At 42.1% G+C, this 27,900-nt stretch overlaps 2 protein-coding genes across 2 annotated transcripts; both read left to right on the forward strand.

Annotated features, from left to right (window-relative positions):
* Window positions 1-1,919: 1,919 nt before the first annotated feature.
* LOC311105550 (cdc42 effector protein 2-like) lies at window positions 1,920-9,542 on the forward strand. Its single transcript, XM_084147726.1, has 2 exons — window positions 1,920-2,023; window positions 7,502-9,542. The coding sequence occupies exon 2, from the start codon at window positions 7,862-7,864 to the stop codon at window positions 8,732-8,734; it is 873 nt and encodes a 290-aa protein (XP_084003852.1). The 5' UTR covers window positions 1,920-2,023; window positions 7,502-7,861; the 3' UTR covers window positions 8,735-9,542.
* Window positions 9,543-13,457: 3,915 nt separating this feature from the next.
* Window positions 13,458-27,464, forward strand: LOC311105533 (general transcription and DNA repair factor IIH helicase subunit XPD). Its single transcript, XM_084147710.1, has 23 exons — window positions 13,458-13,659; window positions 14,006-14,105; window positions 14,198-14,275; window positions 14,388-14,450; window positions 14,557-14,670; window positions 17,999-18,115; window positions 18,215-18,331; window positions 18,795-18,918; window positions 19,008-19,104; window positions 19,298-19,431; window positions 19,598-19,766; window positions 20,023-20,141; window positions 20,241-20,310; window positions 20,702-20,771; window positions 21,283-21,384; window positions 21,495-21,558; window positions 21,688-21,809; window positions 23,105-23,197; window positions 23,283-23,355; window positions 26,013-26,083; window positions 26,252-26,395; window positions 26,835-26,978; window positions 27,200-27,464. The coding sequence occupies exons 1-23, from the start codon at window positions 13,655-13,657 to the stop codon at window positions 27,290-27,292; spliced, it is 2,283 nt and encodes a 760-aa protein (XP_084003836.1). The 5' UTR covers window positions 13,458-13,654; the 3' UTR covers window positions 27,293-27,464.
* Window positions 27,465-27,900: the final 436 nt, after the last annotated feature.

Genomic DNA, 27,900 nt, shown 5'->3' on the forward strand with positions numbered 1-27,900 from the left:
TGGTCCTCCCCTTCCTCCTCTAAGGAGCCTCCACTGGCATGGCCCCATGTTGCAAGGGTCTGTACACGATTCCTGGAAGCTGAAAATGTCCCAGTTCTTCCATGGCTTGAATACTCATCAGACATGTCACCATTGAGCCTGTTTGGGATGCTCTGGATCAACGTGTATGACAGCGTGTTCCAGTTCCCACCAATATCCAGCAACTTCACACAGCCTTTGAAGAGGAGTGGGACAACATTCCACAGGCCACAATCAACAGCCTGATCAACTCTATGCGAAGGAGATGTGTACAGATGCATGAGGCAAATGGTGGTCACACCAGGTACTGACTGGTTTTCTGATCCATGCCACTACCTTTTTTTTTTAAAGGTATCTGTGACCAACAGATGCATATCTGTATTCTCAGTCATGTGAAATCCATAGATTAGGGCCTAATGAATTTATTTCAATTGACTGATTTCCTTATATGAACTGTAACTCAGTCAAATCTTTGAAATTGTTGCATGTTGCGTTTATATTTTTGTTCAGTATAAAAGGGTCAAAGCAAACTGGTGCGATCAAGATGTAAGATACTGTATGTCCTACAATTCCCGTTATATTGTATGACCACTATTACATTGGTAGGTTTATGTATTGTCACCTAATGTAAAGTATCATTATACTAAGTGGCATGGATTTTAGTGCTCTGAGACCAGGTTGAACATTTGCTTGTTATTCATGTATAATTACGCACAGCGTGCATACCCGACCTTATTTAGGACTTTATTGGGGTAGATTTACGGTGCCAACATTTGGGCTACCTAAATAGCGCCCTGTCTTTAATTATCTTCATAATAGCCTACCTGTAAACTTTTCAAAGTGCTGAATTGAGACATAAAACTTGATGTGTAGGGGAAAGTTCTTATGGAGTAAATATAGCCTAACCTTATTATTGCCTGGATGTCATGTACTAAGCCTTAAACATGTAGCCAGAGTAGGCCTACACTACCGGTCAAAAGTTTTAGAACACCTACTCAGTCAAGGGTTTTTCATTGTAGAAAAATAGTGAAGATATCAAAACTATGAAATAACACATATGTGAAAGCTGTCATCAAGGCAAAGGGTGGCTATTTGAAGAATCTCAAATATAAAATATAATTTGATTTGTTTAACACTTTTTTAGTTACTACATGGTTCCATATGTGTTATTTCATAGTTTTGATGTCTTCACTATTATTCTACAATGTAAAACATAGTAAAAATAAAGAAAAACCCTTGAATGAGTAGGTGTTCTAAAACTTTTGACCTGTAGTGTAGGTCAAAACATAGGCTAATTTATGTGAACAAGGCAAAAACGCAGGTCTTTGGATTGTGTCCAACTGTTTGTACATACAGGCCATCAGGTAAAGTCTACTAATTAAACAGTGATGTCACATCACTTTCAGAGTAAACCACCGAGCAATTGGATGAACTCCAATCAGATGAATTATCTGGCGGGACAGTAGGTCTGCCTAGGTAGTTCTTGGTCATCATGACAGTTCCCCAGAGACGGGAAAAGCAATGACAGATCCATTTTAAATGCTGACATTCACAATATCACATACTCAAAACTATTAGCCCTATGCTTAATTGGTTGGCCCATATGCAGAATGTGCGCATCAACTATGTTTGTGCTTCACTGAACTTTAAAAACTGCTGTTTTATGCTTAGTCAAAGATTTAATAGACTGTGTGATGAATTTACTTTCCCATTGTTTTTGAATAATCTGTTGCTGCATGCTATTTAGCCTACTATACATGACCAATAGTTAATTGCACCCAAGAGCACGCCTCACATGATCCGCTTTCACTTTCTTCATTTACAACCATCACGCCCCCTCCCTTCTCCACCCAGACTGTTTGCGAGGCTTCTCGACTCCAGAAACAGTTCACAGTAAGAGGTTTACCTGTTCTAACGCTAACAACAGAAGCTGACGCCTTAACCGTGGACTATAGACACAGCTCCGTGATTCTTCCTTGTGGAAATATAGCTATTCCTCTACAAGGTAGGCAATTATTATTTACTTCTGTTTAGGCTATTATTACGAAATTAAAACACTTATTTTCTAAGTAATTTTGTCACTTGTCCGTTCTGTGTCCGAATATCGCTCACCTAAATTATAAGAAGAATATATCGGTTCTATTTCACCAGCCTGCATGCCTGCAAATGAAAAAACAATTTATACCCATGTTTGTTTACTAATACCAAAATCAAAATGTGTTGAAATGACAGTCTTCACATGAGATGAGCAGCTTAAATGTGCGTAATTTGGTAACATGGATCAAATTCGATATATCGGAACCACTGTCTGCATCTGATTATGATGGATCTAATATCTCTAAAATTACAAGCTTAATATATAGGGCGTATGATATAACAGGGTGTTCCACTACCAGAGCTATCAGTGTGAGCCACGCGACCCTCACAAATAGATATAAAATTAGTCAGTGAGAAGAAGGCCGCTTTAAATTCAGTTGTTTGCTATAAACGTGTTCGTACTTTTGTTTGGGTATATTCCTTATAATCATATAATACTGTAGGCTACATCATCCCATTATTTACAGCCTTATATAGTAGCCCTCTGCTATACTCTAATCAATGGCCTCTTGAATAAACTTGAACCGTGTGTGTCAAGCGTGTGTCCCATAGGCCTACAAACGTAACCCGTCTGTAGGCCTATGTATTGCTCTCTTGGAAAATAATCGCGTTTAAAATAGCCGAGCTGTGTGTGTGGATTAGCAGATATACAGTGGTAGCCTACCAAATAGTTAACTGGGGGATGTCCGGGAATTGGATGATCTCAGAGCCTAAATATTACATAAGGCTTGTGTCGGTACAACCCACCCACTGGGCACAGACGTCAATTCAACGTTGGTTCAACATAATTTCATTGAAATGACGTGGAACAACGTTGATTCAACCAGTATGTTCCCAGTGGGCAGGAACAAATGGGTCTGAGTGAGACTCTGTTACTCAAGGTCACAATAACCTGGGATCTTAATCATGACAAGAAATCAGAGCCTGGCTCTCTGCAATCTAATTTCAAACCCAGAAATCTGTTTTCCACATGCCAGATGACAAATTAATTACACTGGCCATACATTTAGACGCTTACGCATTACCTCATCAACATTGAACTGATTAAATTCACTGCTGGCATGAGTAAATTATACGGTCTAGGTAGGCTTCAGAATATGCACAGCAATATGCACAACACAAATGAATGATGCTAAAGTTGACAGGCAATACGTTTGCACAATAGCCTGAGTATTCACTTTTCCAAAAATACTCTAGTATAATTATTTAATAGATTGGGCGTTGGGTTATTTTGTTGGTCTGGTTTTATTGCAAAAACACATGGGTCACCAGAAGAGTGAAAAACTACGCAAAAGGTCAACCACATTACACATAATGCAAGACGCATTCTGAGTATTGGACTACCTGCCATTAGGATGGCGAATTAGGAGTTTCAGGACAAGGAATGATTCACAACTTCTTAATAGCCACTTTCCTTGGTCGACTAGAGATGTAACAAGGAGTGCAGAACTGGCGGTATAATGGTAAACCTTTTGATACACAACGCAAATTGAGACCATATGTGGCAGAAAGAAACTACAAACAGATGTTTGACTTTAATAATTATGTTACATTTGTGTCCAGGAAAATAATATCAAAATATATAATACAAAAAGACCCAGTGCAGTCAGAAACGTGATTTTCCTGTGTTTTATATATATTTCCACACTATGAGTTTGGAAATATACTTTAAAATTGTGAAAAGGATGATAATGCCATTTTAGTGTAATTGTGATGGGTGATTTGAAGGAGTCAAGCGCAGGAGGGCAAATCACAGAATAAAATGTTTATTCCGAAACAGTAGTACGCAGCAATGTGTCAAACACTTCAGTGCGGCAAAACAGGCGCACTGAAAAAACAACGAAGCACACAGGTGAAAATAACCAGGCGACACAAAACAACAAAGAGCTCCACCGAGCTAATCGAACCTCCACAATAAACAATCACACACAAAGACAAGGGGGCAGAGGGAACACTTATACAGGTACTGATGAGGGGATATGAACCAGGTGTGTGTAATGAACAAGACAAAACAAATGGAATGATGAGATGAGGAGCGGCAGTGGCTAGTAGGCCGGTGACGACGAACGCCGAAGCCTGCCCGAACAAGGAGAGGAGGCAGCCTCGGAGGAAGTCAATACAGTGATAGTTGTTTGAAAAGAACACCTGAAATTTCAGCCTGTTTTGGTGGGATGGAGTTTTGGCCTGCCTGGTGACATCACCAGGCGGTAAATTAGTTAATCGACCAATAAGAAAGAGAGTTCCAAACCGCTTTGGCAATTGCAGCTAGTTTTCAGTTTTCCTTTCCCCACTCAGACCACTCCCCAAATTCTTACTTGAGAAATTGCTCTTTGCTAAGAAGCAATTTTTGAATCTTTTTTTACAATTTTAATTGAAACAATCACAGTAAGATACTTAATTGTTACCCAGAAATTTAATAGAGATTTTTTTTAATGGCTGCATTGGACCTTTAAATATCCCCATTAATATTTTAATTAACAAGCAATATTTAGGCATATCTGTCACTTTACAGTTGTGATGAGTAAATCAACATTTTTGTCAGTTTTCATCCAGCTGTCTTATCAGTAGTCTGTGTGTGTTTGTGACTGTGTGTGAGTGTGTTTGACTGTGTGTCTGTGTGTGTGTGTGTTTAATAAAACTTCCTCTGTGATGGAATTAGGGTAAATCCGTCACCATAAATAGGTGAGGAGCAAGGCCCAGGGCCTTCTGAATGAAGAGTGGAGCAGGACAGGATTATAGCATTGTCATGCAGCAACAGGACTGTCAGCATGCATGGGCCAGCCCAGCACTTTATCCCTATTGTGTTTGTCAACCAGCATATTTATAGATTCACTTCCCTGCATACAATCTGCCAGACATATAATATAGAGATAGAAGGGTGAAATATTGTTTACTTCCAACTCAAGAAGGAGGATTCAATCTCTCTGTCTCAGAGAATAGTAGGCTGTTTGTATCTTATCTGAGGGTGTGTCACAGAAATGGTATAGTCCCATTGCCAGGTCAATCTTTCACTATCAGCCCCCATCTGACTTCACTACTCAGTGACACAATGCCTTGTCACAATGTGGCCAACGACTTTGCGGTCAATTAACACTGTGAAAATCATCACCAACAAGTCTCAACACCTCTCCTCTTATAAAGATCTCAAGCAGCTTCATATGTGAAGTTAAAATTAACATGACGGTTAGAGATGCCAGAAGTCGACTGGCTGCGGTAGAAAATGTGTAACATCTCAACACATATCAAGTGAGACAACAGTACTATCATACAGGATATGATTCATACACAAATCCCCTCAATTCTTATGAGACATTCAAATTGTTTTAACTTTTAAATACATGTCTCATGATGAAGAAGGTTTTCATAACAGAACAGTTTACTGGAATATAAGATGATGGCTAGATAGGCGTAAAGACCTAGGGTTGGTGGGGATTCCATTAAAAAAAAAAAAAATTAACTGAGATGATTCATGATAAGGTCATCAGCTGAATGCAGTCAGCAGGATCAGTGAGTCAGCTTAGAGCACAGCCATAAACTACACTACATGACCAAAAGTATTTGGACACCCACTCGTCGAACATCTAATTCCAAAATCATGGGCATTAATATGGAGTTGGTCCCCCCTTTGCAGCTATAACATCCTCCACTCTTCTGGGAAGGCTTTCCACTAGATAATAATATAAAATAATATGCCACTTAGCAGACGTTTTTATCCAAAGCGACTTACAGTCATGCGTGCATACATTTTTTGTGTATGGGTGGTCCTGGGGATCGAACCCACTACCCTGGCGTTACAAGCGCCATGCTCTACCAGCTGAGCTACAGAGGACCACAGATGTTGGAACATTGCTGCAGGGACTTGCTTCCATTCAGGGACTTGCTTCCATTCAGCCACAAGAGCATTAGTGAGGTCGGGCACTGATGTTGGGCGATTAGTTCCAATTCATCCCAAAGGTGTTCGATGGGGTTGAGGGCAGGGCTCTGTGCAGGCCAGTCAAGTTCTTCCACACCGATCTCGACAAACCATTTCTGTATGGACCTCACTTTGTGCACGGGGGCATTGTCATGCTGAAACAGGAAATCTGTTGCCACAAAGTTGGAAGCACAGAATCATCTAGAATGTCACTGTATACTGTAGCGTTAAGATTTCCCTTCACTGGAACTAAGGGGCCTAGCCCGAACCTTGAAAAACAGCCCCAGACCATTATTCCTCCTCCACCAAACTTTACAGTTGGCACTATGCATTAGGGCAGGTAGCGTTTTCCTGGCATCCGCCAAACCCAGATTCGTCTGCCAGATGGTGAAGCGTGATTCATCACTCCAAAGAACGTGTTTGCACTGCTCCAGAGTCCAATGGTGGCGAGCTTAACACCACTCCAGCCGACGCTTGGCATTACACATGGTGATCTTAGGCTTGTGTGCAGCTGCTTGGCCATGGAAACCCATTTCATGAAGCTCCCGACGAACAGTTCAGCACTCGGTGGTCCCGTTCTGTGAGCTTGTGTGGCCTACCACTTCGCCATTGTTGCTCCTAGACGTTTCCACTTCACAATAACAGCACTTACAGTTGACGTGGGCAGCTCGAGCAGGGCAGAAATTTGACTTGTTGGAAAGGTAGCATCCTATGATGGTGCCACTTTGAAAGTCAAAGTGCTCGATCTTATACACCTGTAAGCAACGGGTGTGACTGAAATAGCCAAATCCACTAATTTGAAGGGGTGTCCACATACTTTTGTATATACAGTGTATGATCAGCGGGAATAAAGATGCCATGCAAAAGACTACAGATCATGATGTGCAATTCGTGATTTTTATGTCTGTCATCCAAATGGGCTTTGAAGAAAAAGGGTACAGTTAACATGCATTTAAATGCTTGTTAGTGTAATGTGCATACAGCTGTGGAGAAGAAAAGTGTTAGTTTTGTATGTTAAGTGTTAGTTCTGTATGTAAAGTGTTAGTTTTGAAGGTTCATCTCTCTTGCTCCCTCAGTATGTATTCAGCTGTATAATAGGCAATGTTTGTCTCAGCAACGGAACCACAAAGACACCCTGATAACAGGTTACCACACAGGGAAACACACACAAAATCTTTTGAACAAACAACTTCCTTGGCAAATTGTGTTTCCACAAAAGTCTAGCAAGTCTTTGGAATGTCCAACGAATTCCCGAGGATGTATGATTTACTGTGTGATTCACTGCAACACCCCACACAAACCTCCAATCAGCACACATCATCTGCCATGTAAAACTAAAGGCATATTTGGGCAGTTTCAGCCAGTCCCCCTCAGCAAACACACAGATTCTTGAAGTGTTTCCCCTTATATTTCTGTCCTCTGGCTCCAAGGTTGTAAATCTCTTTCTCTGTCTTTCTCTCTGTTGCTCCACAGACCTCCAAGACTAGCGTTTTGATGTCACATTCCCAAAGCAACTGAGCCCCGTCAGAGAATCAGCAGACATAAAGGCAGCCAAAGGATTCTTCATCTTCAGAGAGGCCAAAGGATAAGGAAGAAGGGAGGCTTTGAAGCTGGAACACCCACCACCCTTATTGAATAATGGTGACTTTTTGAGAGTGCGTTGATCTCAGGTCATGGCCTACATGCCACTGTGATCACCAAGAAGCGGACAAAGTAAGGACAAGGAATATATATATATATTTTAATCACTTTTGTCTGGCATATCATTAAAAGGAGGTGCAAATCTCATCACTGAGAGACGATCCCCTCACACACTGAATTCTGGGAAACAGAATGCCAACCAAGAAGCCCATGTACTTAAAGACTAGCACACCCAAGCGGGGGAAGAAACTCAAGCTGCGAGACGTCCTGTCCAGTGACATGATTAGCCCCCCACTAGGGGACATGCGCCACAGTGCCCATGTCGGGCCAGAAGGGGAGGGCGACATGTTCGGAGACGTGGGCTTTTTGCAGGGCAAGATGGACATGTTGCCCACCCTGAACTGCTTACCACGCTCCCACAGTATGGAGAGGCAGCTGGAAGAAGCCTACCCCATGAATGACAAAGGATCCAACCACTCTTGTAACAACTACCGCAACCCCTACCACCACTCCACCAGCCTGCTGAAGAGCACCATCTCCATGCCTGTGTTCATCGCCCACGAGCAGGCCCCGCCCAAGCCACCTCGGCTCCACCTGGAGGACTCAACCCTCCTGTCCCAGCAGCAACAGCACCAACCTCAGCCGAACAACCATAACCACAACCATCACAACCAGCAGCAGCATCACTCCATTTCTGTGTGTGACCAGGTTGTCGGCTGCTACATGGACCCCTGCCACGACCTTAGCTACTCTGCCTCCTTCAGGCACCTGGTGCCCTCCTCCGGCTCCTTCTCAGAGGTCTCCTCAGAGGACTCCATGTCAGAGAGTTGTGGCCCCCTGGACCCTCTGAGGGGGCTGAGCCTGGATTCAGACGCTGGCCTGAGCAATGAGGACCTGGGGAGCGAGCGGAGTGAGTCGCCCACCGTGTGCCCTAGGTTCTCTCCCGGTGTCTCCCGCTCAGAGTCCCTGATAGGCTTGGATCTGGACCTGGGGCCGTCCATCCTGGAGGACGTGCTGAGGATCATGGACCGCTACAAGAGCATTGATGACCGCTGTGAGTTGTGAGCAGATGGAGGAAAGGGGTTTAGACACCGCTGTGCAGAGAGGTGTCAGGGGCTGGTCCATTCTCCATATAGCCTAATGATGACCGGGCTGGTCCAACGAACAGACAGAGACAGAGGATAGTGCCAGGACTGACAGGCACAAAGGCTGGGACTTAAGACGCTGGGACTGTGGGACTATATAATATCCAGACTGGAAACACAGCAGCTTCAGAACCAACCATTTGTCTTTTGATATTCAGATTCACAATAGGGGAGAGACAATCATTTCTCCCACCCAAATGCTGTCTACATTTTTGCAGACTCATTTGACATGTTTTTCAGCATTTCACTATTGTTAGGGTACATAATTCATACTTCACTAACTCCCTATGTAAGCTCTGTAGTTTTCTGATAGGATGAAATGTAGTTGCCTGAAAATACAATTAATGTACTTAAAAAGCCTGCAAGGTTTGTGCTTTTGTGTTGTTTTCTGAAATATCATATTGTTGATATTCTTCCAGGCACACATTTTACTGTTCTATGTCAGGACAATACAATCAAGACCGGAGTATGCTATGTATTAGGTTTCCATCTAGTGGCAGATGTAAGAAGGACACCCAAAATGCAACAGTTCTAGCAGTGCGAAAACTGAGGTCCAAATGTTTTTGGGGGGCTAAAGTACATTAGAATCAAAGTATCAGAAATGTGCAGCTTCTTCAAAATCCTTTAAATGTAGTGGGATGACCAAGGAAGGTTTCTCTTTTGTAACAGCTGTGCAATTTGTGACTTGCATCAAATCCTTCAGCATTTTATTATATTTCATTGTTATATTACAGAGTATTTCCAATTGTTATGTACTGTATATTAATGTAATGTATTAAATAAATATGGAAATTAGATGCTGAACCATTCCTTTCTTTTTTATATATACACTACCAGTCAAAAGTTTGGACACACCTACTCATTCAAGGGTTTTTCTTTATTTGTAAAATGTTTTACATTGTATAATAATAGAGAAGATTTCAAAACTATGTTGTAACCAAAAAAGTGTTAAACAAATCAAAATATATGTTATATTTGTGATTCTTCAAATAGCCACCTTTTGCCTTGATGACAGCTTTGCACACTCTTGGGAAGTGTTATGGTGTGGGGGTGCTTTGTTGGTGACACTGTCTGTGATTTATTTAGAATTCAAGGCACACTTAACCAGCATGGCTACCACAGCATTCTGCAGTGATACGCAATCCCATCTGGTTTGGGCTTAGTGGGACTATCATTTGTTTTTCAAGATGGTTTGGGATGAGTTGGACCACAGAGTGAAGGAAAAGCAGCCAACAAGTGTTAAACATATGTGGGAACTCCTTCAAGACTGTTGGAAAAAGCATTCCAGGTGACTACCTCATGAAGCTGGTTGAGAGAATGCGAAGAGTGTGCAAAGCTGTCATCAAGGCAAAGGGTGGCTATTTGAAGAATCTCAAATATAACATATTTTGATTTGTTTAACACTTTTTCTGGTTACTACATGATTCCATATGTGTTATTTCATAGTTTTGATGTCTGCACTATTATTCTATAATGTAGAAAATAGTCAAAATAAATAAAAACCCTTGAATTTTGGACAGGTGTGTCCAAACTTTTGACTGGTACTGTATGTGTCTTTTTACATTCTTTAGAGGCTGTGCTTCTCAATCCTGGTTCCGGGGACCCAAAGGCGGTGCACATTCCCACCCCCACACTCATACACCCAACCCCAAATGAGAGGCTTGATGGGTCCCCAGGGCCAGGACCAAGAAACAGAGCTCAAAGATATATCATTCCTTTCTTAAACTGAAAAGAAAGCACCATATTGATTTTGTAAATGGAAATTCCCTAAACACTTAATGAAGCGCTACTCTGCTCCCATCATTTGCTAAGTAATAACAGAACAGGGAAGATTATAATTATGTAATGAAAAAATTGGATTTTGTCTTTGAATTGTGTGGGCCTTTATTGTGTTCTGTGGATAAAAATCATTTCACAAAAAATAGTGGAATCTGAGGAAACTGCAACTTCTCTTTTCTAATATCAGGTCATCCCACCACACCACCTATTAGGGGAGAGTGGGGTAAGTTGAGCCAAATGGGTACATTGAGCCACACTTGTTTCTAGGAAACATTTACATTTTAGTCATTTAGTAGACGCTCTTATACAGAGCGACTTACAGGAGCAATTAGGGTTAAGTGCCTTGCTTAAGGGCACATTGACAGATTTTCACCTAGTCGGCTCTGGGATTAGAACCAGCGACCTTTCGGTTACTGGCACAATGCTCTTACCCTTTAAGCTACCTGCCGCCCCATACACGGCAACCATACACAAAATACATAATTTGACCAAATATTTAGGAAACGGTAATCATTTAATGTTGTCTGTGAAGGAAGAACCCACATGGAAAAAATGGTACACAAGTTAGGTAAAAAAAAACGTATTTTCACCAAGTCAAATTAATTTATTGTGTTAGAGGTTTCATGACGCTTGTATCTAAACCAAAGTAGATAATATTACGATTGTTTAAACCTAGCATGAAAGTGCATCCTTGTAGCTGTGTGGGCTAATATAGTCTAAATCAGGGTTGCCCAACCCTGTTCCTGGAGAGCTACCCTCCTGTAGGTTTTCGCTCCAACCCCAGGTGTTACTAACCTGATTCATCTTATCAACCTGCTAATTATTAGAATCAGGTGTGCTAGATTAGGGTTGGAGCAAAAACCTACAGGACGGTAGTTCTCCAGGAACCGGGTTGGGCAGTCCTGGTCTAAATGTTTGCCTTGGGGTAAATTGAGCCAATGGCCATTGGGTAAGTTTAGCCAATGGCAAGTTGAGCAAATTGAAATGTTTTCTTTCCAGGCATTATTGCTGGGATATGTTAAAAGTGTAAAAAATAAATAAAAAAGTACAACGTTTGTTTGTTAGTTGTGTTAAAAGATACTTAAAATGATGAAAAGACAAAAAAGCGATTGTGTTGAATTGTATTTGGAAAATAAATATAGACATAGTTTTAATAAGGTAGTGGTATTTCATTCAGTACAGAAGATTTGTTGCCATGAGCAGCACCGCAGATATTGAGATGAGCGAGATGCAAGACTTAAGCACACACAGGATCTGCAAATGTGCACAGGTTCACTTCACGCTGTTCACAGCATGGTAGTCAGGGCACCAAAACAGCGGAGTAGTTGAGCTTGGCGCTTCAACGCTCTTAGTTGTTGCGGAAATTTACTCATTATGCTGTTTCCTTTCTGCATCTATGTCATATCGCTGAGTCTAACTTTAACTTACCCTGTTTCGAGGCTAAACTTACCCCATTCCCCGGGTAAGTTGTGCCAAGAGACCACTCTTTTTGCACAAGCTACAGTATGTTTTCAAACTGTAATGTTTACATTAATTCTGATTATTTACAGGGATACACAAAGTCCTGAAATATACAGTACCAGTCAAAAGTTTGGACACACCTACTCATTCAAGGGTTTTTCTTTATTTGTACTATTTTCTACATTGTAGAATAATAGTGAAGACATCAATACTATGAAATAACACATATGGAATCATGTAGTAACCAAAAAGGTGTTAAACAAATCAAAATATGTTTTATATTTGAGATTCTTCAAATAGCCACCCTTTGCCTTGATGACAGCTTTACACACTCTAGGCATTCTCTCAACCAGCTTCATGAGGTAGTCACCTGGAATGTATTTCAATTAACAGGTGTGCCTTCTTAAAAGTTAATTTGTGGAATTTCTTTCCTTCTTAATGCATTTGAGCCAATCAGTTGTGTTGTGACAAGGTAGGGGGGGGGTATACAGAAGATAGCCCCTTCTGTATACCCCCCTACCTTGTCACAACACAACTGATTGGCTGAAATGCACAAATTAACTTTTAACAAGGCACACCTGTTAATTGAAATGCATTCTAGGTGACTACCTCATGAAGCTGGTTGAGAGAATGCCAAGAGTGTGCAAAGGATGGCTAATTTGAAGAATCTCATATATAAAATATATTTTGATTTGTTTAACACTTTTTTGGTTACTACATGATTCCATATGTGTTATTTCATAGTGTTGATGTCTTCACTATTATTCTACAATGTAGAAAATAGTAAAAATAAAGAAAAACCCTGGAATGAGTAGGTGTGTCCAAACTTTTGACTGGTACTGTATGTAGATATATTTGTTAGAAAGAATACCATATTTCCCTTGATGGAGTGATGCTGAATGTAAAAATGGCTCAACTTACCCCACTCTCCCCTATCATATAACCTGTCAAATGAACAACATAGGCTACCAGTACAGTACCTTTACTACTATTATGACAATACCTTCTGCTCATGTTGAATATAAATAGAATGTTCTGTTCAGGTAAATCTTTGTTCTTTCTTTAGTCTGCAGTATTTCAGTTTTTTTGCTTCGTTTTATGAAGTTGAATAAAAGACTGCACAATAGTTCTCTGAACCTCCCTGGCTGGCTGTATCGCATTAGTGGATACTCACACAGCTCTTATGCAGGTCTGCCGGTTTTGACTAGCAGAAGTGTCGTAGCAGGTGAGGAGAATTAACTTGGCAGGTTAGGACAATTATGTTAAGGTTAGGAAAAGGGTTAGGGTTAGCTAAAATGCTAAAATTGTCCCCGACGCAACTCGAAAATATCTAGCTGCAACGCATACCAAACCCAATCAGAGAAGACCAAATGACATAGCTCACAATTCTGCAGCCAATAGGAGAAGCAAAAGGTGGGCCTTTGTATAGACGTGTAGATGGAGAATGTCTGAAGAAATCTAACGTGTGGAACATAGCTAGTTAATTGAAGGGTTTTGTTTTGCCAATAAGTTAGCTAGGCATCTATTTATTGTGAATAAAGAAAAAAAGTGACTGACCCAAAGAAGCAGCTAGCTCACGGCTGCAAGAAATCCTACCGAAATGAAGTAAGTGCTCGTGGCAGAGAGATACTCAGACAGGGCAAAGTTAGCTAGCTAGCTAACGTACCTAGTAAACGTTAGCTTGCAGCAAGTCAGCTCTTTGCTAGCAGTTGGCTATCGTAAACTAGCTAGCTGGTTAAACTGTAAACATTACACCGTGCAATGTCTGTTGGAACGAACTTAGCCACAGATGAATAGGGGAGTTAGCTAGCTAGCTAGTTATAGGTTTCTTTGATTTAGCTAATGTACATGCTGTCACAGTTCTGTTTTGCTCGCTAACGTTAACTGGCTAAAATGCCCTTATTATGACTATTGCACTTCCATGCATGTTTTTGGAATACCTTTATTCTAGGCTCAACATCGAAGGGTTGTTAGTCTATTTTCCATATGACTACATTTACCCAGAGCAATATTCCTACATGCTGGAACTCAAGAGGACCCTGGATGCCAAGGTAAATAGAGAGACCCAGCAACATGCCACTTGTTGTAGACGATCATAATGATATGGCCCTATACATGATGGTAACACATTGTTTATCCAAAGGGACATGGAGTTCTGGAGATGCCATCGGGAACCGGGAAAACCATATCTCTTCTGTCATTGATTGTTGCATATCAGCGGGTGAGTGAAGATATGCCCGTTTCTCCATCAGGACTCTGTTGGAGGAATCTTTATCACCATCTGGACCTCTTTGACAGTTCACTTATAGAGTGATATCACCTCTCTTTGACAGGAGTATCCCCTTGAAGTCACAAAGCTGATCTACTGTTCCCGAACTGTTCCTGAGATAGAGAAGGTGATCTCTCTCTTCTCCTACACCTTTCTGTGTGCTCCCCTGTCCTTGAAGAACATTTTGTTTTTCATCACCTTCTCTGATGCCAAGTTGCTCCCTTCTTCATCAGGTGGTGGAGGAGTTGAGGAAGCTTATGGAGTTCTATTCTAAGGAGACGGGAGAGAAGAACAACTTCCTGGCTCTGGCGCTCTCCTCTCGGAAAAACCTGTGTGTTCACCCCGAGGTAGGATTAAGCACACACAGGATCTGCAAATAAATCGAGGTCTATGGGCATAACAATCATAAGCCTGGAAACATATATATATATATATATATATATATATATATATATATATATACCGACCAGTGTCTGTTTAGCATTGCTTTTTCCACATTGGAGGGTATATCCGTGGACGGTTCTGTTTGGGAAGGCGTCGTTTGCATCGCCGAGTGGTGCCCAGGAGATCATTTAAATCCAATTGTTAGATTATACTACCAACCCCCCCCCCCCCCCCCACCAAATCAAAATCAAACATGGATTCCATTATGGTTGTGAATGTGTAAACGTTTAAACAAGGTTGGAATCCTTAACGTTAAGAAAATTCCCTAACCGAAAAACAAAGTTTTTCCCCCCCCACATAATTAAAATCACAGTGCAGTTATCACAAAACATTATTTTCTGTGTTATAGCCTAACTAGATTATATGGCTATAAAGGCCTGGGGAAAATTGTGTAATTTACAGTTGAAGTCGGAAGTTTACATACACTTAGGTTGGAGTCATTAAAACTAGTTTTTCAACCACTCCACACATTTCTTGTTAACAAACTATAGTTTTGGCAAGTCGGTTAGGACATCTACTTTGTGCATGACACAAGTAATTTTTCCAACAATTGTTAAGACAGATTATTTCACTTATAATTCACTGTATCACAATTCCAATGGGTCAGAAGTTTACATACACTAAGTTGACTGTGCCTTTAAAAAGCTTGGAAAATTCCAGAAAATGATGTCATGGCTTTAGAAGCTTCTGATAGGCTAATTGACATCATTTGAGTCAATTGTAGGTGTACCTGTGGATGTATTTCAAGGCCTACCTTCAAACTCAGTGCCTCTTTGCTTGACATCATGGGAAAATCTAAAGAAATCAGCCAATACCTCAGAAAAAAAATTGTAGACCTCCACAAGTCTGGTTCATCCTTGGGAGCAATTTCCAAACGCCTGAAGGTACCATGTTCATCTGTACAAACAATAGTACGCAACACCTTGGGACCACGCAGCCGTCATACCGCTCAGGAAGGAGACGCGTTCTGTCTCCTAGAGATGAATGTACTTTGGTGCGAAAAGTGCAAATCAATCCCAGACCAACAGCAAAGGACCTTGTGAAGATGCTGGAGGAAACAGGTACTAAAGTATCTACATCCACAGTAAAACGAGTCCTATATCAACATAACCTGAAAGGCCGCTCAGCAAGGAAGAAGCCACTGCTCCAAAACTGCCATAAAAAAGCCAGACTACGGTTTGCAACTGCACATGGGGACAAAGATCGTACTTTTTGGAGAAATGTCCTCTGGTCTGATGAAACAAAAATAGAACTGTTTGGCCATAATGACCTTCGTTATGTTTGGAGGAAAAAGGGGAAGGCTTGCAAGCCGAAGAACACCATCCCAACCGTGAAGCACGGGGAGCCCCCCGTGTAGCTCAGTTGGTAGAGCATGGCGTTTGCAACTCCAGGGTTGTGGGTTCGATTCCCACGAGGGGCCAGTATGAAAATGTATGCACTCACTAACTGTAAGTCGCTCTGGATAAGAGCATCTGCTAAATAACTAAAATGTAAATGTAAAATGGGTGGCAGCATCATGCTGTGGGGGTGCTTTTCTGCAGGAGGGACTGGGGCACTTCACAGAATAGATGGCATCATGAGGAAGGAAAATGATGTGGATATATTGAAGCAACATCTCAAGACATCAGTCAGGAAGTTAAAGCTTGGTCGCAAATGGGTCTTCCAAATGGACAATGACCCCAAGCATACTTTCAAAGTTGTGGCAAAATGGCTTAAGGACAACAAAGTCAAGGTATTGGAGTGGCCATCACAAAGCCCTGAACTCAATCCTATAGAAAATGTGTGGGCAGAACTGAAAAAGCGTGTGCGAGCAAGGAGGCCTACAAACCTGACTCAGTTACACCAGCTCTGTCAGGAGGAATGGGCCAAAATTCACCCAACTTATTGTGGGAAGCTTGTGGAAGGCTACCCAAAACGTTTGACCCAAGTTAAACAATTTAAAGGCAATGCTACCAAATACTAATTGAGTGTATGTAAACTTCTGACCCACTGGGAATGTGATGAAAGAAATAAAAGCTGAAATAAATCATTCTCTCTACTATTATTCTGACATTTCACATTCTTAAAATAAAGTGGGGATCCTAACTGACCTAAGACAGGGAATTTTTACTATGATTAAATGTCAGGAATTGTGAAAAACTGAGTTTAAATGTATTTGGCTAAGGTGTATGTAAACGTTCGACTTCAACTGTAAATAAAACCAGAGAGGAATAGACAAACTTTAGGCTACTTTGGTGAATTTGCGAGGCAAGCAAGACCAAGACGTATGCTCACGGCCCCTCATGTCTCTCCCAAGCACTGGCCTGCCTGCTCTTTCTCTTCGCTAATGACCTGAGTGTGTGTGTGTGTGTTCAGTCTTCGGTCTGTTGCGTGTAGAATAGCCTAGCTTAGGCTGTTCATGGTCCGATGTCGCCGGGATACAGGGGTATCTTCAGGCCAGTCTTGCGAGCACGGGGTAGGCTATGCTTCGATTATGAGTGGGTGGATGTGTTTTTGTCTCATCATATGAAATTACAGTAGGCTACCTGTATCGATTACCCATTTCAGATAAAATGGTATGTGGCCTCTTAAAAGCTTCTCGGCTACGGCATGTTTGTTTGTCTGTTAGGGTAGGCTACACTACGGCTTTTTAAACGCCGACGCGAAACGTTCTCTGGAGACATGAATGGCATTTGACTTATCTATAAAGTAATGCCGCTTCTGAAGCGAGACTAACTTTCCATCAGTAGGCGACTGGAACAGTCAATCCTAGCCTGCCTGCGCACAGACCACTCTTTCCTAAAAAAGTACTTTAAAGTTCGTTAAATATTGCGACTTACCAAGACATTTAGTAGAAAGAAAACACATCTATCAATCCTACCATTAAAAAAAACAGGAAAGTTTATTGTTGTCAGGGAAACCAATAGAACATTATATGCAGGAGCAGAATTCTACTGTCTGAAAAGCTACAGACTCATCTGATGCAGCACTTTTTTTTTTAAATTGTCTGAAAAGTTATCAATTATTGACATGTTACTGTACTGCGTTCTATGTCTGTAAAGGGTCGCAGTAGACAACTTCATTGCCCGACCCTAGCAGTCAGTACACTGCCAACAGTATATCTTCACGATGACACCCACTAACCGTGGCCCTGTAACACTCTTCAAACACATTTGTGTGTGTTCAAAATAGTTAAATGATGTGTGTGTCTGTTCATGTCATGGTCCAAATTGCATGATTCTTTGTGTTCAGGTGAGCTCCTTACGCTTTGGGAAGGAGGTGGATGGGAAATGTCACAGCCTGACAGCGTCATACATCCGTGCCCAACGGCACAGCAACCCAAGCCTGCCTTCCTGCCGTTTCTATGAGGTGAGGGGCTTGGGATTGTGACAAAGAGAGTGATCTGGACACTTCCATGCCTCTGTCTGTCTGTCATCCTTTCTGTCTGACTGACTCTGTCTGCTCTAGGAGTTTGATGCTATGGGAAAGCAGGTGCCCCTCCCCGCTGGAGTCTACAACCTGGACGATATGAAGGACTTTGGGCGGAGGAAAGGCTGGTGCCCCTACTACCTAGCACGATATTCGGTAAGAATAGCCCATAGTCATAGCAATCTGATGTTTTTCTTTTACCAGTGTTTTTGTAGCATGTTGTATTTGACAGCATTACTAAAGACGGTACAGTATGAAGATAGGCAGAAACTGATTCTCCAATAGAAAGCACAGATCACACTTGTAGGCAATATACTTTCGATATAAAGTTGTTTTTGACATAAATGAAAACGTGTCAGTTTGTCACTAGGTTGGAGTAATAACATATTCAACTACTTATGACATTGGCTCAGATCTAGGTTGTGCCTTTTTAGATTTTGAGAAAATTGACAAGTAAGAATTTTTCACTTCTCTCATTGACTTCTCAGACCCTGGCCTGGTCTGTTTCGCAAGCGTTCCCGGAAGTCTTGCGATGTTGTGCCTCTGGGTTTAGAAACTCTGTGGCAGTACTGTATGAAGGAGATGTTTTTCCTCTTGCTTCATTCCTTAACACATACAGATCCTCCATGCCAACATCATAGTTTACAGTTACCACTACCTTCTGGACCCAAAGATTGCAGACCTTGTCTCAAAGGAGCTCTCCAAGAAATCGGTGGTTGTTTTTGACGAAGCACATAACATCGGTAAGGACGTCCACGTGTTTCTTTCCCATTTGTTTAAGAAACCCACTGTTTCAAGCCTCCACAAGCTGATATTCCATCCTCTTCCTCAGACAACGTGTGCATCGACTCCATGAGCGTCAACATCACCAGGAGGACTCTGGACCGTAGTCAGGCCAACGTGGAGACCCTACAAAACACCATTCTCAAGTAAGGTCATACTGCTCAGGGTCATACACTCAGGGTTCTAGTGGAGAGCAGCACTAGAAGCACTAACATTTTATGTGTACAAAGGAGAACGTACAAAGAGTTAATAATGTGACAGGCTGAACCAGTTTGTTGTTCTTGCCCCGAAGGTGTAGAGGGTTGTGATGTCATCTCAACCTCTTGTCCTCTGCTGTAGGATAAAGGAGACAGACGCAGCCAAACTGAAAGAGGAATACAGACGATTGGTGGAGGGCCTGAAAGAGGCCAACGTTGCCAGGGAGACCGATGTCTACATGTCCAATCCCGTGTTGCCAGATGAGATCCTCCAAGGTTAGCCCACTGGCGTCCAGTCGAAAACAACCAGTTATTGAATATTTGTTCATATTTGTATCGATTTATGCTCAAATAGGGTTTCATGTATCTATCTTTCCCTTTCTATACCCTGTCCTCCCTCCCCGCACTGTCTTTCTTTACGTATTTCCCCCTCCGCCTCCAGAGGCTGTCCCTGGCAGTATCCGCACGGCAGAGCACTTTGTGGGCTTCATGAAGCGTTTCCTGGAGTACCTGAAGGCCAGGCTGAGGATTCACCATGTAGTGCAGGAGAGCGCTCCCCAGTTCCTTAAAGACATCTTCGAGAAGGTCTGCATTGACCGCAAGCCCCTCAGGTGACTTCTACAGTACTTTTGTGTTAGTTTTGTAAAGCCTGGTGCCCTTGGTTGGTGGAGATTTCCACTTTAGGACCAATGGAATGGCCTTAACATGTGCAAACTCCGTCCACCAGGGCACCGGGCAATGCAAAAATAATGCTCCTAGACCTAAGACTCCATCGTGGATTATGTCTCTTTGGAACATTGAAAGAAGTTTCTAGTAACTCCTCCACACTCCTTAATTCTTATATTGTATATCTATTTGTTTCTCTAGATTCTGTGCAGAGAGGTTGCGTTCGTTGCTGAGGACTTTGGAGATTGCGGACATCGCAGACTTCTCAGCCATCACCCTCATCTCCAACTTTGCCACTCTGGTCAGCACTTACAGCAAAGGTACTGAACCTACTAGGCTGACTGTGTGTATGTTACCTCTACATGGCTACAGCTATGTGGTTATTTACTTTCCTTGTCCTTTCCATCTTCCACCCTCAGGCTTCACCATCATCATTGAACCCTTTGAAGACAGAACCCCCACCATTGCTAACCCCGTGCTGCACTTCAGGTGGGGTTCATTTGTGTTGAGCGTATTTTGTTTTGCCAGCAGAATGGTGTGATATTGATGGATGAGCTGTTGTACCAATGCAAGAGCCAAGGGTGAAATAATCCATCAGGATGGAAGTGAATGTATACACTCTGCTTAGTTACTCATTGTGCCATTGGATAGTTTAAATGCACCATAAGAATAGATTTGTCATTCATCTTATCTGGGATAAAGTTGAGAGAAACAGGAACAATTTATATGATATGTGGCATAAATCCAGGTCCAGGCATTCATGTAGTTTCAGATATTAAACAGCCTTTATTTTATAGGCTAGTGCGTTAAAAAACCCCACACGCATGTCGGTTTACGCTTTTTATCTGGGATCTACTTCTAACCCTGGCTCTCCTTTCAGCTGTATGGACCCTTCCATTGCCATCAAGCCTGTGTTCGAGCGCTTCCAGTCTGTCATCATTACGTCAGGGGTAATCTTTCTCCCTCCTCCTGTTCCTAGATTAACTGTGACCTAGCCACTAATCAGTGATTACACGCCACCTGCTGATGGTCTCATCTGTCCAAGATAGGGCCACTCACATTCCAATGCAGTCGGGCTAGAGTGCTATTTGTACATTTTGTGCTGTATCTTGTTATCTTGTCCATGTAGATGTGTTAATGAGGGACAAATGGCTTTTCTTTGTTTCTCAGTACTTTATCAACAGGGGATTCCCCCTTAAATCTGCAGCTTTAATGATTTTTTTACCACCATTCAGAATGACAGTTTATCAATGAATTTGCATGCGATGCAAACAAATGTAAAGAAGTTTGATAGTTTATATTATTTTGAGTATATTATTTTGCCTGTAGGTGTCTTCAGTGGTGAGTTCAGTACTATGACCATCACTTCACTCCATTGATCCTCACACTAGATCCCTTGGCTGTGTGTTGGCTTGGCTGTCCTACCCTGTGGTCTACTTCTGATCATGTTTCTATCCACAGACCCTTTCACCGTTGGACATTTACCCCCGAATCCTGGACTTCCGGCCTGTTACCGTTGCATCCTTCACCATGACGCTGGCACGCACCTGCCTCTGCCCTCTTGTGAGTAATCTCAGAAACAGTCTACATGATATGACCTGAGTGGTTAATTCAAGCTATGCTGAGCTTCAGAAAGAATGCAAGGGGGTGACACGGAGCTCTTCCTCTTTCAGGTGGTGGGGAGGGGGAACGACCAGGTGGCCATGACCTCCAAGTTTGAGACGCGTGAAGATTTTGGTTAGTGGTTGTTACATTGTATCGAAATATTGTAAGCTTTCCTTGCCTCTTTGTAAGCTTAGACTCTCCTTTCCTTAGTTGGGATAAACAAAACATTGAAATAAACCTGGTCTGGGTTCTATTTTTCAGCTGTCATCCGTAACTATGGCAACCTGCTGCTGGAGATGTCTGCGATCGTGCCCGACGGCATCGTGGCCTTCTTCACCAGCTACATCTACATGGAGAACATTGTGGCCTCGTGGTATGAGCAGGTGTGTACACACGGTCCACAAATGGAATTGAGAATAAATGTAAAAGTGAATAAGGTGTGGTTCTGTCTGTACTATTATAGCAATAGACATATCTACACTGAACAAAAATATAAACATAACATGTAAAGTGTTGATCCCATGTTTCATTAGCTGAAATAAGAGGCCAGAAATGTTCCATACGCACAAAAAGCTTATTTCTCTCAAATTTTGTGCACAAATTTGTTTACATCCCTGTTAGTGAGCATTTCTCCTGACAAGTGTGGCATGTCAAGAAGCTGATTAAACAGCATGATCATTACACAGGTTCACCTTGTGCTGGGGACAATAAAAGGCCACTCTAAAATGTGCAGTTTTGTCACACAAAACAATGCCACAGATGTCTCAAGTTTTGAGGGAGCGTGCAATTGGCATGCTGACTGCAGGAATGTCCACCAGAGCTGTTGCCAGAGAATTGAATGTTAATTACTCTACCATAAGCCTCCTCAAACATCATTTTAGAGAATTTGGCAGTACGTCCAACTGGCCCCTAACTGCATACCATGTGTATGGCGTCATGTGGGCGAGCTGTTTGCTGATGTCAGCGTTGTGAACAGAGTGCCCCATGCTGGCAGTGGGGTTATGGTATTGGCAGGCATAAGCTACGGACAACGAAGAGAAATTGCATTTTATCGATGGCAGTTTGAATGCACAGAGATACCGTGACGAGATCCTGAGGCCCATTGTTGTGCCATTCATCCTCCGCCATCACCTCATGTTTGAGCATGATAATGGACCGCCCCATGTCGCAAGGATCTGTACACAATTCCTGGAAGCTGAAAATGTCCCAGTTCTTCCTGCATACTCACCAGACAGCATGTTCCAGTTCCCGCCAATATCCAGCAACTTCGCACAGCCATTGAAGAGGAGTGGGACAACATTCCACAGGCCACAATCAACAGCCTGATCAACTCTATGCGAAGGAGATTTGCCTCATGCAGCGTGACACATGGTGGTCACACTAGCTACTGACTGGTTTTCTGATCCACGCCCCTACCTTTTGGGGGGGGGGGGGGGGGAATCTGTGACCAACAGATGCAAATCTTTATTCCCAGTCATGTGAAATCCATAGATTGGGCCCTAAATTTAATTAATTTAATTGTTGCATTTATATTTTTGTTCAGTATATGTTAGCATTTTATTGGCAGCAGATAGAATTGTGCATTGTGCCCAAATGTTTATCGGTGATGGATTCCTGAGTAATCTGTAAGTTGAGTAAGCATTGTCCTCTTGTCCTGTCCCTGTGTGTCTGTCTGTAGGGCATCTTAGAGAACGTCCAGAGGAACAAGCTGATCTTCATCGAGACCCCAGACGCAGCAGAGACCAGCATGGCTTTGGAGAAATACCAGGAGGTCAGGAGACCCTTTCTTTGATTGTCTTAGGTTGTCTTCTGTCGTTGTGTCTGTGACCTCTGACCTCTTATCCGTTGTGCCCCAGGCCTGTGAGAATGGCAGAGGAGCCATCCTGCTGTCTGTGGCCAGGGGAAAGGTGTCAGAGGGAATTGACTTTGGTGAGTGTTTTTGTATTTGTTTGGTATTTTATTAGGATCCCCATTAGCTGTTGCAAAAGCAGCAGCTACTCTTCCTGGGGTCCAGACAAAACATGAATCATGACATAATACAGAACATTAATAGACAAGGACAGCTCAAGGACAGAACTACATACATAAAAAAATATATAAAAAAGGCACAGGTAGCCTACATATCAATACATACACACAAAATATCTAGGTCAAGTAGGGGAGAGGCGTTGTGTTTCTGAAACCACGTTTGCTGTTTATTTGAGCAATATGAGATGGAAAGGAGTTCCATGCAATAATTGCTCTATATAATACTGAATGCTTTCTTAAATTTGTTCTGGATTTGGGGACTGTGAAAAGACCCCTGGTGGCATGTCTGGTGGGGGAAGTGTGTGTGTCAGAGCTGTGTGTAAGTTGACTATGCAAACGATTTGGGATTTTCAACACATTGTTTCTTATAAAAAGAAGTGATGCAGTCAGTCTCTCCTCAACTCTTAGACAAGAGAGACTGGCATGCATAGTATTTATATCAGCCCGCTGAATACAATGAAGAGCAAGACGTGCCGCTCTGTTTTGGGCCAGCTGCAGCTTAACTAGGTCTTTCCTTGCAGCACTGGACCACACGACCGGACAATAATCAAGATTAGACAAAAATAGAGCCTGCAGAACTTACTTTTTGGAGTGTGGTGTCAAAAAAGCAGAGCATCTTTATTACAGACAGACCTCTCCCCATCTTTACAACCATTGAATCTATATGTTTTGACCATGATAGTTTACAATCTAAGGTAACGCCAAGTAATTTAGTCTCCTCAACTTGTTCAACAGCCACACCATTCATTACCAGATTCAGCGGAGGTCTAGAACTTAGGGAATGATTTGTACCAAATACAATGCTCTTAGTTTTAGAGATGTTCAGGACCAGTTTGTTAGTGGCCACCCATTCCAAAACAGACTGCAACTCTTTGTTAAGGGTTTCAGTGACTTCCTTAGCTGTGGTTGCTGATGCTTATATGGTTGAATCATCAGCATACATGGACACACATGCTTTGTTTCATGCCAGTGGCACGTCATTGGTAAAAATAGAAAAGAGTAGAGGGCCTACACCACACTTTACATGTTTGACATTAGAGAAGGTTCCATGAAAGAAAACCCTTATAGTTCTATTCGATAGATGGCGCTGAATCCACAATATGGCAGAGGTTGAAAAGCCATAACACGTACGTTTTTTCAACAACAGGTTATGGTCAGTAATATCAAACACTGCACTGAAATCTAATAGTACAGCTCCCACAATCTTCTTCTTATCAATTTCTTTCAACCAATCATCAGTCATTTGTGTCAGTGCAGTACATGTTGAGTGCCCTTCCCTATAAGCATGCTGAAAGTCTGTTGTTAATTTGTTTACAGAGAAATAGCATTGTATTTGGTCAACAGTTTTCTAAGAGCTGGCAGCAAGCTTATAGGTCTGCTGTTAGAACCAGTAAAGGCCGCTTTACCATTCTTGGGTAGCGGAATTAATTTGGCTTCCCTCCAGGCCTGAGGACAAAGACTTTCCTCTAGGCTCAGATTAAAGATATGACAGATAGGAGTGGCTATAGAATCAGCTACCATCCTCAGTAGCTTTCCATCTAAGTTGTCAATGCCAGGAGGTTTGTCATTATTGATCGGTAACAATCATTTTCCACCTCTCCCACACTAACTTTACAAAATTCAAACTTGCAATGGTTTTGTTTCATTATTTGTTTTCTTTATGCATGAATACGATGGCTCACTGTTCATTGTTGGCATTTCCTGCCTAAGTTTGCCCACTTTGCCAATTAAGTAATCATTAAAATAATTGGCAACATCAAATGGTTTTGTGATGAATAAGCAATCTGATTCGATGAAAGATTCAGTTGAATTAGTCTTTCTGCCCATTTCATTTTAAAGTACTCCAAAGTTTTTTCCCATCATTCTTTATATCATTGATCTTGGCTTCATAATACAGTTTCTTCTTCTTTTTGTTGAGTTTAGTCACATAATTTCTCAATTTGCAGTAAGTCAGCCAGTCAGATGTGCAGCCAGACATATTAGCCACTCCCTTTGCCCCATCTCTTTCAACCATACAGTTTTCCAATTCCTCATCAATCCATGGAGCCTTAACAGTTCTAACAGTCAGTTTCCTAACAGGTGCATGTTTATCAATAATTGGAAGAAGCAATTTCATAAATGCATTAAGTGCAGTGTCTGGATGCTCCTTATTAATCACATCAGACCAACAAATATTTTTTACATCATCCACATATGAGTCACAGCAAAATCTTTTGTATGATCTCTTATACACTATTTTAGGCCCAGCTGTTGGAACTTTGGCTTTCCTGGATATAGCCACTATATTGTGATCACTGCATCCAATGGGTACGATACAGCTTTAGAACAAAGTTCTACAGTATTAGTAAAAATGTGATCGATACATGTGGATGATCTTGTTCCTGTAGTGTTTGAACACCCTGGTAGGTTGATTAATAACCTGTAGCATAGAAGTAGAGCCTCCATCAGGCTCATTTGCAAAACAAAATGGCCACCAAAGTTACAACACAGTTCACGTACAGTGAGTTGTTCAGTGTAGTTATTTGAAGAGATGAGTGATATGAAAATGTCTCCCTCAGTTCATCATTTTGGCCGTGCGGTGATCATGTTCGGAGTGCCTTACGTTTACACACAGAGCCGGATCCTGAAGGTCAGTCTCACTCCTCTGCTGTTTATCATCCTTCCCTTGTTCTTCTCTTCTGTTCCGCGTATGTCCTCCTCACCCTTCTCTGTTATTCTTTCACTTTACTTCCTTTAATCCTAATGGGCTGTTTGTCCAAAATAGTTATCCTTCTCCTCTTTTGTCCATCTCTACCAGGCTCGTCTGGAGTACCTGCGGGACCAGTTCCAGATTAGAGAGAATGACTTCCTGACGTTTGACGCCATGCGGCACGCAGCACAGTGTGTGGGCCGCGTCATCAGGGGCAAGACGGACTACGGCTTGATGATCTTCGCCGACAAGGTGAGGACCTTTTGGAACTTGGTGTGTCCAAAAGTTTGAGGCAAACATTTCTTACCACTCTGATCATTGATAGACTCTAACCTGATAATTTTGTTGATCCTCTTTTAAGTGTCTGTAATGTCTACTTAAATGTTTGTAATGTATTTTTAGTTCTGTGTTAGACCCCAGGAAGATTAGCTGACGTTATGGCGTCAGCTAATGGGGATCCTAATAACAACTTTTAAATTTATCTTGTAATAAAAAAATTATAATCATAAAAAAGTGGATTTCTGGAAGTTGAAAGCCATAATGCACTGAGGTCACAGCAGGTTGTTCCATAATGCTGTTAGCTATCTAGTGCCTTCACATCAGTGGTAACAAATAAATGGGTAAAATAAAAAAAGGCTATTGAAGAGAATTGGAACAAAGCCTAAGATCCTGTTTCTCTCTCGTGTTGCAGCGCTATGCCCGGGCTGACAAGCGAGGGAAGCTGCCCCGGTGGATTCAGGAGCACCTCACTGACGGCAGCCTCAACCTGACCATCGACGAGACGGTACAGCTGTCCAAACACTTCCTACGCCAGATGGCCCAGCCCTTCAAACAGGTACAGCACATCACAGTACAGAGACATGTTTAGTAGGGTTCCAAGGTTGTGGAAACAAATGTAGATGCCGGTCTGACATGTAGAATAAGAAATCACATCAGATCTATTCATGATATCTCTACCTGCAACGTTCTTCAATGTTTGCCAACTGAACGTGTCCCAGGTCTCCCCTTAACCCCTCCTTTCTCTGAATGTCTCTCTCTGTCATCCCCCCCCCTCAGGAAGACCAGTTGGGCCTGTCTCTGCTGACACTGGAGCAGCTGCAGTCAGAGGACATGCTGCAAAAGATCTCCCAGATCGCTCACCAGGCCTAAGAGGAAGTGTCATCACCCAGTCAAACCCACGTCTGTCATACAGACAAGGTCACTGTTTCAATACTGTCCTACTGTACATAGAACAGTTTTTTTTAAACAACGTGTATATTTGCATAAGCCGGGAGGCCGAAAAATAAATGTTTACAGTTTCTACCATGCAGTTGACATGTTTTTTTTAAAAATGTACTTAGGGTACATCATGAAACATACGCAGACAAGGCTAGCATGAACACAGTGGATTGAAGAGACTCATTTTCAAAGACATTGACAATCTGCAAAGAAAGCTCTCCGTATGTAACAGCAGTGGAGATTTTAGCATGTAAATCTTGGTGGGGCAAACAAAACAAAAAAATGGGGGATGCATGCCAGCAAAGCCACAACACTAAACAATACATTAATTGCACTATAACTGTGCCCATAAACTGTTAGGGCCTACATAAAGCTGTTCCAACACCTTACCACTGCTACACCTGGCTATCAGCGGAGCCTTGTCTGGCAGCGAAACAGTTAATTCAGCCTAATTTACTGCCTTTAAAGAAAAACAGCTGATATGGTTGACTTGCTTAAACAAATGTGGTTTCTACTGACAATTGAGATGTACAAACTAT

Source organism: Coregonus lavaretus (genome assembly GCF_964263955.1).
Source record: "Coregonus lavaretus genome assembly, chromosome: 30".
Lineage (NCBI taxonomy): Eukaryota > Metazoa > Chordata > Actinopteri > Salmoniformes > Salmonidae > Coregonus > Coregonus lavaretus.